This window comes from Cricetulus griseus, chromosome 3, assembly GCF_003668045.3.
Source record: "Cricetulus griseus strain 17A/GY chromosome 3, alternate assembly CriGri-PICRH-1.0, whole genome shotgun sequence".
Taxonomy (NCBI): domain Eukaryota; kingdom Metazoa; phylum Chordata; class Mammalia; order Rodentia; family Cricetidae; genus Cricetulus; species Cricetulus griseus.
In genome coordinates this window covers 266,929,861-266,943,443 of record NC_048596.1, presented here as the reverse complement: position 1 = coordinate 266,943,443, position 13,583 = coordinate 266,929,861, and the positions used below count along the sequence as shown (strand labels likewise).

General features: G+C 42.7%; 1 protein-coding gene across 1 annotated transcript in view; it reads right to left on the bottom strand.

The window, feature by feature from the left end:
• Positions 1-10,125, bottom strand: part of Rnf144b (ring finger protein 144B) — a 49,427-nt gene extending 39,302 nt beyond the window's left edge. Inside the window, exon 1 of the mRNA XM_035441533.1 lies at positions 9,961-10,125. Coding sequence (XP_035297424.1) covers positions 9,961-10,125 — 165 coding nt within the window. The remainder of the gene's footprint in view (positions 1-9,960) is intronic.
• Between the last annotated feature and the right edge of the window lie 3,458 nt (positions 10,126-13,583).

Genomic DNA, 13,583 nt, shown 5'->3' with positions numbered 1-13,583 from the left:
GAATGATCTTTCACTTTAGTTTCTTTGTATCCTACTCTTCCCTCATATTGTGCCCTCAGACAAGGCTGAACCTCCTTCTCGGGACGCGCAAGACCCCACCAACACCATGATCAAGCAGTCTCCTACATTAGCTTTCAGTCTCTGCCCCTCAGAAAGCTTTTGCTGTCCTCTTCCTTGTGATTTGGCTGGGCCTCCACATGTGCCCACACCCTGCCTCTTTATCTGAGGGTCTGTTCCCCCCAAAGCAGCATGGGGACCTCTGACATCCACCTTTCACACTCTAGCACTGCACCACGGCAACAGCAGCAGATGGGTAGAATCTGGGCTAAGATGAGAATAGGCTTAGGAAAAATAGGAAAGGGGCACGTTTTCCAGGTATCAATAAACTAACTTCTGTGGCTTGGTGAGACGTTCTGAACACACCTCTGACTGTGGTTTTTGCTTTTTGGACTGCTGTCACAGTATGATACATCATATGAAGAGTTAAGCATGAGCAAAACTCTGCCTCGGAGAACTTGAAAGTTGAGTCGGGAGAGAGGTGGGGAGGATCTGGGAGGACTTGGAGGACTTGGAGGACGGTAAAGAATGTGATCAAAATATATTGCATGGGAAAATTTTAATAACTTTAAAAGTGCTTTACAGTATGGCTTGGAATAAAAGAACAAGCTACTGAGCGGCCATTTCTATTGACCAACCCACCACCTTTCTGGAACCTTCTTGTGAAAAAGAACTACAACTTTGATCCATATCATAGCACGACCTCCTGACTCCAGTTTTCTCAGACAGAGGAAAACCTGAAGTACTTGTTCAGCTCCCAATCAAGTCAAGATGCTGCAGATTTGAGACTTTTTCAAAAGAACTGTGGTGGAGAGGATGAAATACTATTTGTTAATTACATGTACCAAGAAGTCGAGTCCATTCCAAGAGTTTCACCCACGGAAACAAAGCATATCAGTCAGTTTCTATAAAACTGTGTGGCTGCACTAATAAAGCAATAAAGAACGTCTAAATTATCATGGGTTGTTAATCTAGACAATAGAAGGGAGAAGGTTATGTCAGGATTGTGAGTTGCTCACGTAAAAAGAATAGAAAACATGGTTCCAGGTTATGGATCTTAGGGGCTTTCATGAGAAGAAGAATTTCAAGACTGTCTTCAACTGGATTGCCTAGAAATGGGATCTCATTGGCAGGGGAGACAGTTCAGGGGACAAAGTGCTCACTGCCCAAGTGTGAGAACCTGAGTTTGGGTCTCCAGATGCCATGTGAAAACCAAGTAGGTGAGATGGCTGCCTGTAACGCCAGCACTCAGGAAACAGAGATAAGAGCTCCCCGGGACAAACCAGCTACCGTTGAGTTCCCAGTTCAGTGAGAGAACTTGCCTCGGTAAATAAAGTGGAGGGTGATTGAGAAAGACACACATGCATGCACATTTACACATATACCCATACGCCTGTAAGACATGGACACACATCACACATATACACATGGAGAGAAAGAGAGAAAGCATGGAAGCACAAAAGTTGTTCTAGGATCTAGAACATTCATGGAATGACCTTCCCCACAAATGCTATTCATGAAGAAGACAGCAAGTAAGAGACCCCAGTACACAGCACATCTGGAACCACTGGAATTCAGGGAGTCCTGACATCCAGAAAGGGGCTTTAGCGATTGGCACGGCCTTTCCCACTCATGAGGAGTGGAAGAACACGAATGAACGTGCAAGGAGAGGATGGAGTCATGAGTGAGCGTGCACTATTGGCATGGGTGCAGCTGTGTCAAGGATCCCGATGTCTCAGACCCACCCACTGGAATGGCAAAGCCTTCCCTGGGTCAGGCTCAGGGATCTGGCAATGCCTTCGCTGGTCAGCGTGTGGATGCTGACAGCGTGTGCACAAAACAGCCATCACAGTTCCCGCCCTCAGGATGACCGCAGCCTGAGACTGCACCCCTCCAGAGTACACAATACACGTGCTGAGGTTCCCAGCTGTGTAGTAGTATGTATTCCATCAGAGTGAGCACAGCCCACCTGACCCTTTTCTGTATGCGTGTCTGTCTTTTTTTTCAATCCCTCCCCATCCTGGAGCGGTTTCTAGGACCAAGCCATCTAGGATGTGGCACACACCTATTGCCTATTAAACCAAAACAGCAATACTTTATTGGTCTGGAGCCATTCCCTGGGACATGGAAGATGGAGCACAGGCTTGAAGAGGGATTTAATTCTTTCCCTCACCTATAACCAGGGATCTAAAGGTGAAAGACAAATGCCTATCGGAGCAGAACCCAAAGCTTAATGAGGTAGCAGCCTCACAAACTACTATCTCTCATAGAATGAACTGGCTAGTAGGACTCTCAGTTCAAAGAAAATTAAGAAAATTAAGCCTGGTGTCATGGCACACTCCTATAATTCCAGCATTTAGGAGCCTGAGACAGGAGGATCACAAGTTTGAGACCATCCTTGTTTACCTGATGAGACCCTGTTTTTTTTGGGGGGGGTGTTTGTTTTAAAGAGAAATAGAGAAGAGAGGGAAAGAGAAAAAATTATGAGAAAAAAATCTTATGAATTTCTACACAGTAAGAAACCAAACCAACCCCCCACCTCAGGAAGGATGTGGAGATATGAATGAAATCAGAGAGCTACTGGTGCATTATGAGCAGAGCTGGAACCCAGCCAACATCAGAAGCTGGCCCAGGAGGGCTCCCTCACTGTACCAAGGAATGGCACCAAAGAGGGATTGTACAGTGATTTAATCCAGGACACAAAGGACCTTCATTCAAATAACAGAAAGCCAGTGAGTAGAGGTCATGTTCAACCACTAAAAGTCAAATTAGATTTCAAGCAGTTTTGTTTCAGTGTGTACAATTAGTACTTACAGATAAATTTTATTCAGAAAACAGATTTCAATCAATATAGGTGAAACATTTCAAATTAGTTTAGCTGAATAGACAGCGTATTCATCCCAATCTTCAAACTTTTCTAGCCAAATAGAGCCAAAGCCAGTAGAAGCACACTGCTAGCTAGCTGTTGCCCGGGTGTGTATTAAGTGTTTTATCTAGGTGATCTATACATTTGCCATGATCTTCTGAGATGACTTTTTATTGTACTTGTATGATCAAAAAGAAGCATGAAGGTATTTATGGCTCTGAGACATAACCAGCTCTTCTAAGCCACTGTCATTTCTGGCTTGGATTATCCTATTTGCACTCTGTGCTTGTTACGTTTCCCAATACCTGACAGTGACTATTCAAGGAGGAAGGGTATGTATGGGCTCACAGTTCTAGAAGTGCTTGTGCATCATAGGTAAGAAAGGCATGAGAACAGAAGCAGCTTAGTCTGTGGCAGCTTGCTCACATAGTGGCAGTCAAGAACACAGACAAATAGTCTGCAGCCAGGAGGCTAGGCAAAGTATATCACCCCCTTTCTTCAGAGAGCTCTCTCTGTCTCTGTCTCTGTCTCTGTCTTTCTGTCTCTGTCTCTCTGTCTCTCTGTCTCTCTGTCTCTCTGTCTCTCTCTCTCTCTCTGTGTGTGTGTGTGTGTGTGTGTGTGTGTGTGCGCGCGCACATATATGTGCATGCATAAATGTCTACCATCCACATTAACGTCCTTCTGCATCAGGACCCACCAAGCACACTCTCAGCTTCAGACTTCTATCCTGCTTCCCTCTTCTTCTAGGTATTTTGATGGCTTGTGCCTCCTTTCTCTTGGGTTTCCACTCCAATAATACCCTACCAATGAGACTGAACCTAGAATAATGGAGAACCCCTGTCCCCATAGCCCTCACTGGCTCCCTTGTCTTCCTTTGTGCTTTGAGTTCACATATTATCTGACCTCTCTATTTACACAGCATTTTTTTTTTACCATGAACTATTTGAAAAGCAGGCTTTCATACAACTGTTCACCGTTACAGTCTAACCATGCCAGAATTATTCCTGATACATAAATACTTACTGAATTAAATCCAGGCAAGACTTGATGCCCATTCTCTTAAGTGACAAACTACACAGGCTTCCAGGACTTCTTCCTTGGGGTGAGGGACCCGGCAACCTAAAGTCCCTTCCAACACCAGGACAGTAAGGCTACAGCAAAGTCATTAGACCCCTGGGAACGTGGTTTTCAGTTGCTTCTCTTCCTCTCCTGACATTATTTACTACTTGCCTTGAATAAGTGAGTATTGAGCACAGGGCTTGGATGAGATCATGGGTCCAGGAAATCAGCGCCTTCTTGAGTCATCTCTAACCTATTTCCCATGCTGTTACTATTCATTCTTAGCCCTCAGATGCCACCAGACTGGCAGGAGCTCAGCTGTCAGTAGGAAAACAACATCAAACCTGGCATTGTAAGCCAGTGATTTAACCGGTGGATACAAAAGCCATCACATAACCATTAAAACAGATAAACAGAGAGTGCACTGAGGTCATTTTACAAGACAAAGTTAAAGTCATTTGATTGATGATTGACTGCTCAAAAGCCAAGCCAGGGAAAAGCATCAATCCAGCCTTGTAACTTCATATGACCTAGACTCAGATGCTACAGAATAACAGAGTGACAGGATACATCTATCCATCCAAGATCAGTCAAATATACAGGAATCAGGACAGGGAGACAATTCCAAAGCTTCAGGACAAAGCTGCAGGGTACGTGAGGAAGACCAACAGAAAAGGGCTGTGACGTCACCCTGAAATAAAAAGCCTCCTTGTTTCCATGAGTTCTGGGTAAAATTAACTTCAAATGGCTGTGCCCTTTCACCACCAAAACCCAAAACAGAACAACAAGCAAACAAAAATCTGCAGACTAACAAATAATGACATCTGGGGAAAATCCCATCTGGATCCTGTAGGTCTGCCAAAGGTGTGATCATTGGTCCACCTTAAAGTTGTCATTTCAACCTTACAATCATTTTTAGAGTTATTGTAAACAATGCAAATATCATGTTTTTTTAAAATCTTTTCTGACCCTAGTGTTTGCTTTGCAAACATCTGTGTCTTGTATCTATTCTGTAGAGTTGCACTTTAACACTGTAATGAGATACTAGCTTGCCTGATATGAGAAAAGTAACTATTGGGTACTTATTTGCTAGCCTGGTTGCCTAATCTTTTTTTTTTTAATTAATAAGGTTTAAACTTTTTTTCCTAAATCTTTAAGATGGGTATTCACAAATAAGGTTGCAGTGAGGCAGGACGGGCAGGGAGAAAACTAGTCTTGAGAGTGTCTTTGATTAAAACACAAGACTAAGATTTGAAGATTTGTTTTTACTTTTCCTCATTATTTTCCTGTCATTATCGTTGAAAAAAAAAAGGTTGTTTTGTTTTGTTTGGCTTCGTTGGTGACTCCTGACCTACTTTTGGGATGTAGCCACAGTATGTTTATCTCTGCCTTTGGGTAAATGGCTGATGAGGAAGATGAAGATGGTCAAGCTCACATCTTTATCAGCACTCCTTCCTCTGGAGCAGTTTTAAAAGATGGAATGGCTCAATGTGGAGTGGGATGTAGGAAAGGAACAACAGCGATGCTAGCTTACTCCAGAGTTGGAAGTGAGCTAGCCGCCTCTTTACGAGAGTTCTCATTTGATGAACTTCTATCCCAAGACAGGCATTATCAACTCCTCTTGCTCAGAAGCAGAAGTCAGATGGCTTGACCTTGCCTCAAATCTACCACCACTTGGGGGCAAAGCCTGAGCCAGTCTGGCTCCTCCTGTCTTTCTCTCTGGGCTCTCCACCACAACTGGGCTGCATCACAAGGGGGGAAGGGAGGTGGAATAGGAAAATGTCATCACTTTCTCAATAAGGGTACCAGTTAGGACCCAGGAAAGAAGAACTACAGGTTCTTGGCTTCATTTCAGTTACCAACCATGTGCACACATATGAGCACACACACACACACACACACACACACACACACGCACGCACGCACGCACGCACGCACGCACGCACGCACGCACACACACGCACACGCACACGTGCGCACACACACGCATGCACATACACAGGCAGTTCTTCCTGAACTGTAAATGTCTTCCAGAGCATCTGGGGGCTTTTCTTAAAGGTCACCCAACAGGCCTTGAAGGAAAGAAGGGCTTGATTGAAAAAGTCTTGTTTCCTCTCACTTTTTAAACATTGGAAAATCCATTTGGCTGCAAGAAATGAATAGTAAAAGAATTCTAACTACCCAGAGCCAATAAAGGGTAATGGAAAAAGGCAGGAATATGGCTGGACTCTATTTTCTTTTCACTGAACACATCCTGTCTTTAATCTGGAAGGTAAATAGGCCATGCCCAACATACCAACTCTTTCCAGGTGAAATTATCTAGGTTATAAAAACAAGCAACAACTGTGCCCTCATTATCCTTCATTCATGGCTGACAGGAACAGTATCCAAAGCAAACCAGAGGTGAGGCAAGTACTGCCCGCAAAAGAGCCAATCCATGATTTCCACCACTTTGAAAACTGACTTTTGTAATTTTTTCCCCTTGACTTAAACTGTCCAGAATTATCTGAAAGAACAAGTTGCAGTAGCTATAAATGAGTCAGGTGTGATGGCTAAGGCTGCACTCTTAGTCCTTGGGAGGCTGAGACAGGAAGATTGTTCAAGAACAACCTGGGCTATCCACCAAGTGTGAGGCTAGCCAAGGCTATACAGCAAGGCCCTGCCTCAAAAAAAGGAGAGAAAAGATCCAGAAAAGATGTGGTTTGAAGGAAAATGACCGCCAAAGACTCATAGGGAGTGGTGCTATTAGGAAGCGTGGCCTTGCAGGAGGAAGTGAGTCGCCAGTGGTGGGCTTTGAGGTTTCAGAAGCCCAAGCCCAGTGTCATTCTCTCTTCCTGCTGCCTGCCAATCTGGATAGAGAACTCTCAGCTCCTTCTCCAGCACTGTCTGCCTGCCTGCTGCCATGATTCCCACCATGATAATAATGGGCTAAACAAACCTCTGAACTGTAAACCAGCCCCAATTAGATACTTTTCTTTATAAAAATTGCTGTGGTCATGATTTCTCTTCACAACAATAGAAACCCTAAATAAGACAGAAGTGAAGCTTGGATTTTGATGTTTCCATTATTTGTATTGACAAATGAAAATAAAGAAAAAAGGAAAGAGAAACTCTCTTCATTCCACCTATTGTTAATTTACAACCTTCCTGAGATATTTAGCCTTCAGAGCACAAGAAATAATTCCACAGTTTCTCTCATTATAATCCTAACATATCTACCCCTTTGACTCCATAGTGCACCTAAAGCTTTCATCCATATAATGAGGACTGTGCCCACATCTGTATCCTCAACTTCCTTACTTTATGCTGCACGTTCTTCTCCATATTAAAACCAAGCATGGGGCTCAACAGAAGAAACCACCTCCACAGGCAGAGCTTCTTAAGGGATGTTTATTGGTAGTGAAATGCTCTGTACCCCTTTCTCTGATGTCGTTTAGAGCCAGGATTACCTACATTAGATGGTCTAAAGCAGAATCTTCAGAGCACCTGTCGTGGGCAAATCAATATGTTAAAAAGCATCAGGGGCTGAAGAGATGGCTCGGTAATTAGGAGCACTGGCTGCTCTTCCAGAGGACCCTGGTTCAAGTCCCAGCACCCACATGGTAGCTCATAACTATCTGTAACTCCAGTTCTAGGGAACTGCCTTGAGCACTGGGTATACATGTGATACACAGGCATACATGAAGGAAAAGCACTCATACCAAAAAAGAAGGAGGAGGAGGAGGAGGAGGAGGAGGAGGAGGAGGAGGAGGAAGAAGAAGAAGAAGAAGAAGAAGAAGAAGAAGAAGAAGAAGAAGAAGAAGAAGAAGAAGAAGAAGGTGGCAGAATCTGGCAACTGAACCCAAGTCCTTTGCAAAAGCAGCAAGTGCTTTTAAACAATGAGCCATCTCTCAAGCCCCTAGAACACTTTTTTGGATAAAATGAAGAAATAAATCTCTAAAAGTAAAATATGTTCAAGTAGTACTTCAGGCAGGTCCGACTCTAATTGCAAATTTACAGGCACTAATGCAATCACACACATCCAGTTTACTGCCTTAGTAGCTCATAGGTAATGAGGTATCAGGAGGCCAGGGAAGGCTAATGCTTATAGGTACAAAAACTCCCAGAAAATGGAGAGTACCGAAAATATCAAGCCATGTGACTTTCTGCTTCTGAGCCCTCTGTAACAAGGAAGTATGAATCTAGCTGACAGAATAATGCAATTATTCAAACTCCAGCTCCCAAATCGCAGAAGAAATGAGAAACAGTGGTACTGTTTTTAATTAGGAACTAAAATCTATTGAAACAACAGTGTGTCAACATTAGCTTCTTGTAAAGATGAAATGCAGCCTTTGGCTTGCTATTCTTTTCCCAGCACTGACATACAAGCTTGAATGAATCCTGCACTATAAACTCTCACAGAAAAAAATCGAATCGCATATCCTGCCCTTAAACACCAGGCACCCTCAGAGGAAAACTTTCATCCTGGTTCACACTAAATGTTGCCTCTGGTTTGTGTTCCTAGGAGAGGGGAGAGTCAAAAAAAAAAAAAAAAAGACAGAGAAGCCATTGCTTCTGACAGACGGGTTCAGAATCCAAGCAAGACCAAAGGAAAATAGTCGCCCTGGGATGGTGACACCTCTTCCTCCCTTTCCTTAAAGCAACACATACTGGCAAGATGAAGTAACATCAAAGTGACTCCTAACCCCCTAAAGCTCAGTGTCTTCCCTGGACCCACCCCACCCCCTCTATTGGACTCTGCTTTCCTCCCAAGCCCTGTCTCCTAGTCTTCTGTAACTCTCCTGTTTTCTATGCAACCCTCTTCGGTGGATTATGACAGTGACTCTCAACTTTCCTAATGCTGTGACCCTTTAATCAGTTACTCACATTGTGGTGACCCTCAACCATACAATTATTTTCATTGCTACTTCATAACTGTAACTTTGCTACTGTTATGAATTATAATGTAAATATCTGATATGCAGAATATCTGATATATGACCCCTGTGAAAGGGTTGTTTGACCCCCAAAGGGGTCATGACCCACAGGTTGAGAACCTCTGAATTATAAGTTCCTAGGAGCAGAGATCTTTTCTGGGTTTTGTTTCTATGGCTGAGAATTCCTGGTGCCCTAGAACAGTTCCCAGGACACATGTGCTGCCTGACAGCTGCCTGTTGGATGAATAAATGGTGTCATCCTTTGCTGTCTTTCAGTCCTATGAGAACCTTTCCTTCTGGCTCCTGTCTTGATACATTAACCAAGCATCCTTCAAGGAAACCAGTAACATAGGTGACAGGAATTGATAACAGACATCACTCAAAGAGGCAAGTTCATCCCTGGACACCCATGTCACTGTCGTTGCTATTGACTAGAGCAGAGGAAGAATTATTCAGCACATCTTAGAAGAATAGAAAATATGAAAGAATATTCATCATTATCTGATTTTTTTTTTTATCATTCACAACACCTGGTGAGCTAGAGGTGACGGTTAACTCAGACATGCTGAAAGTTTTGTTTTGTTCCTGAACTAGAATTGTCAGAATAAAAAGATTCTCCTTACTCAGTAATTATATTTCTCTGAATGTTGTGAGATGCACCTATAATCCCAGAACTCAGGAGGCTGAGCAGGAAGATCATGAGTTCAAATACAGCCTGGGCTACACAGCAAGTTAAAAGCAAGCTGGAGCTACATATGTACACACTTCCCTAGCATTTTTTAGACTCTGGGGTTATACCAAACTCTGCCTTCACCACATAACATAAAACCTAAATAAATAAATAATAATTCATTATACACATTATTTACTTAATAAAAACCACTAATCTGTTCACTATTCTTGATGCTATTTGCAAAGTGAACCGAATGTGTTGTGCTTTCCACAGCAGGATCAGACTATAGCAAATTCAATACACCACAGAAGTATATCCTGTAGCTTTCATAATTTTTCCCATAGTTCTTCATGGACTTCTCCATGGTAGAAAAATTAAGGAAAACTTACAGATGTACAGAAGATGCACTGGCATTCTTGGAGCATGGTCACCTTATCCAAAGGTTGTTCACACAGGCAGAGCTTGCAAGTGACAATGGGGACAGGAGTCAGGTCTCCGGAAGTTGGGTTTTCGGCAGTCATGGTCAGATAGTGAAGCCCGTCGATGGAGTCCATCAGTCTGTCTTCAACTTCCTCTATCCCTACAGGAAAACCCAAAGTAAGAAACGTCATTGACATCCATACAGCTAATGTCAAACACATGTATTTGGGGGTCTGGCTGGGCAAATCCTCCTCACCCTCGGTGAATTCTAAAAGTGCAGTTGATGTGTTTTCGAGAGCCGTGGATAGAGTACTGCTGATCTTGGCAAGGTCTTCTCCATGCCCTGAAATTTAAGCTGACCTCACTTCACTGTCCTGATTCCTATCATGTAAACTAGCTGTGGGAGTTAAACGATCACTAGACATCAAGGAGAAGGGATGAGGAGATGTTGGTCAAGTGCACAGTTCCAGGCAGACAGGAAGAGTAAGTTTTGGAGAACAATAGGGCAGCACAGTGACTCCAACTAATGATGATGATGACGATGGCAGTGTGTACTTGGCAATTGCTGAGAGCAGATTTTAAATGATTCTCATCAGGAAAACAGAAATAAGCATGAGAGGTGATGATTGCATTAATGATCTTGATTTACTCATTTTGTGTATATGTATACCATCTTAAAACGTCACATTGTGTATCGTTAATTATGCCTTGTAAAGCTGGCAGAGAAGATAGAAAATTAGTGCTATAAACAAACAAGCCTTCTGGGAGGCACATGTATTGATTTGAATAAGAAATGTCCCCCATAGACTTATGCATCTGAGCACCTGGTCTCCAGGTGGTTGCCCTATTTGGGGAAGTTATGAAACCTTTAGGAGGTGGAGCTTTGCTAGAGAAAATATTGGCTGTGAGAGTTTATAGCCTTACCCCACTTCTAGTTCTCTCTCTCTCTCTCTCTCTCTCTCTCTCTCTCTCTCTCTCTCTCTCTCTCTCTCTGTTTCCTGGGGTATCAAGGAAATGTGAGCAGCCAGCTTCCTGCCCTAGCTACCTGTAGCCATGCCATCCCTCGCCATTATGGACTCTAACCTCTGGAAGTGTCAGCCAAAATAAACTCCTTCTTCCTTAAGTCACTTCTGGTCTGGTTAAAATGGTATTTTATCAGCAACAGAAGTAACTAATACAGCACATCACTACAATCACCACAGTTCATTCAACTGGCTCAGAAAATATAAATAGGGTGTCTCTCAAATAAAAAAAAGGTTGGGCTGTAGCTCAGTGACATAGCACTTGTCTAGGATGTGTATGGGCCTGGGTTCTATCACCAGAAACACTAGAAGGAAATTATCATGTGGTCCAGCAATTTCACTACTGGACATGTGTTCCCAAAGGATCTGAAATCAGGGTCTTAAAGAGGTATTTCTAGCCGGGCGTTGGTGGCACATGCCTTTAATCCCAGCACTCGGGAGGCAGAGGCAGGCGGATCTCTGTGAGTTCCAGGCCAGCCTGGTCTCCAGAGCTACACAGAGAAACCCTGTCTTGAAAAGTCAAAAAAAAAAAAAAAGAGGTATTTCTACATCTTTGCATTATTAATATTATTCACAGAAGCATTGTTCATGACTGCCAGAAGGGAAATCAAGCTAAGCACGAATCAACAGATGAATGAACAGAGTGCAACAAGCATAAGAAGAGCAATGCAATCAAGAAACACAGTAAATACAGCAATTGTGAGGCTGCAGCTAATCCAGTAGACCACTTTGAAAAAAAAAAGTTTTATATGCCAGAAGTACACACTAAAATACTAAGAAAAGGTTTAGTGGAACAAATATATAAGCCATTGGCATAGTTTCTTATTATCATTAACCAGGATTCACTATGTGTAATTATACATGCTGTTTATGACTGGTAATGCTATGTAGGTTTGTTTATACCAGTGTCACACAAACATGGGTAATGTGTTAAGTTACAATATAATGACAGCTGTAGCTGTCACTGAGGGATGGGGATTTTTCAACTACATGAATATCTTTTAGGACCATCACCGTATACATCAGGATGAGCTTCATGACTTATATATAAATACAAGAACACTAAAGTAAGAATGAAAGAAAAATGGAGTTGATAGAAAAGGGAAAAGTCAATGGCATCTTCACTCATCCACTAGAAAGAGTCAGCAGTGACTAAAATGAGTAACAATAGATAACTTGGTTTGAAATAACTTAAAGAGGAAACTAAGCAATGATCGGCTTCCAATATGGAAGTCATGCTATTCCCGGAAAAGGCCCAATAAAGTGTTCTCATTCTGCTAATAATTAAAGACTTAGCATCCAAGAGCAGACTGAAATCAAATTAACGTACACATCAAGCTTGAGGCTTTGAAACGTCAGACTTCCCTTTAGGGTCATGTAAGAGAGAAAAATAAATGATGTCACCTCTTTCCAGTCTATGACTAGATAATGATCCGATTGGTCATCTTCTTAAGACTTCCCAGTGCACCACTCTCGAGGTCTCACCAATTTCCCTTCAAGTGTGTTTTCTCATCTGAATGCAACCAGTGAATGCATCCTAAGTAGGGCAACAGGAACTGGCACAATTCAAAATCACTGCAGACCTCAAACGTGACCCTTCAGAGCCAACTAGAGCCAGGGATGGCAGCACACATCTGTAATCCTAGAACTCAGGAGGCAGAGACAGTAGACTCTTTAGTTCAAAGTGAGCCTGGGCTACATAGTGAGATCATGTGTCAAAACTAATTAAAGAAATAAATAAGAATTTAAGATGCCAGTTGGAGGATGCTGCTGGGACCAACGCTGATTGTTCTTTAAATCTAGCCACTGCTCACTTTCTTATGTCTTTGCCTAGTATCACTTTCAAGAAGGAAACTTTATATAGGACAATTTTAAATTATTACTATTATTAGTGTGTATGTGTGTACATGCACGTGTGATGTGTGTATGTGAGTGTGGTCATGTGTGTGCCATAGTGCATGTCTGGAGATCAGAGGAGAATTTGAAAGAGTTGGTTCTCTCTTTCCAAAGTGAGTTTCAGGAATTGAACTGTGTGTTCTAGAAACCAACTCGTGTTGTAAGACTTGTACTGGAAGTGCCTCACTGTCTCCAGCCTCCCTTGTGCTGGGATTAAAAGCATGGGATCCCAAGTGCTAGGATCACATTTGTGTGAGCTCTGTTTCTGTTTTAAATAGATTCAATCTCGTGTAGCCCGAGGTGGCCTTGAACTCACAGAGATCCATCTGTCTCTGTCTCCAGAGTGCTGGGATTAAAGGTATGTACCACCACTGCCTGGTCTCTATGGCTAGCTTTGCACTCTGATCTTCAGGCAAGCTTTATTTGTTATAGCATAAACAACATATCACCACACTGACAATTTACCTCCTTTCCCTTTCAGGATTCAGGAAAAGCCTTCCTTCCAGAGAGAGCTGCCAGCTCACTGGGACTGGCCTCCTCCTGGTTTGTATGACTTGTTCTGTCTCATACCTCACACTCCTAATCTAAGATAAGAAATCGGTTTGATTTATCCACCCTTCCACTTGCAAGGTGACAATGCTAATATTACTTTTACAGTTATTCCAAATGCAACT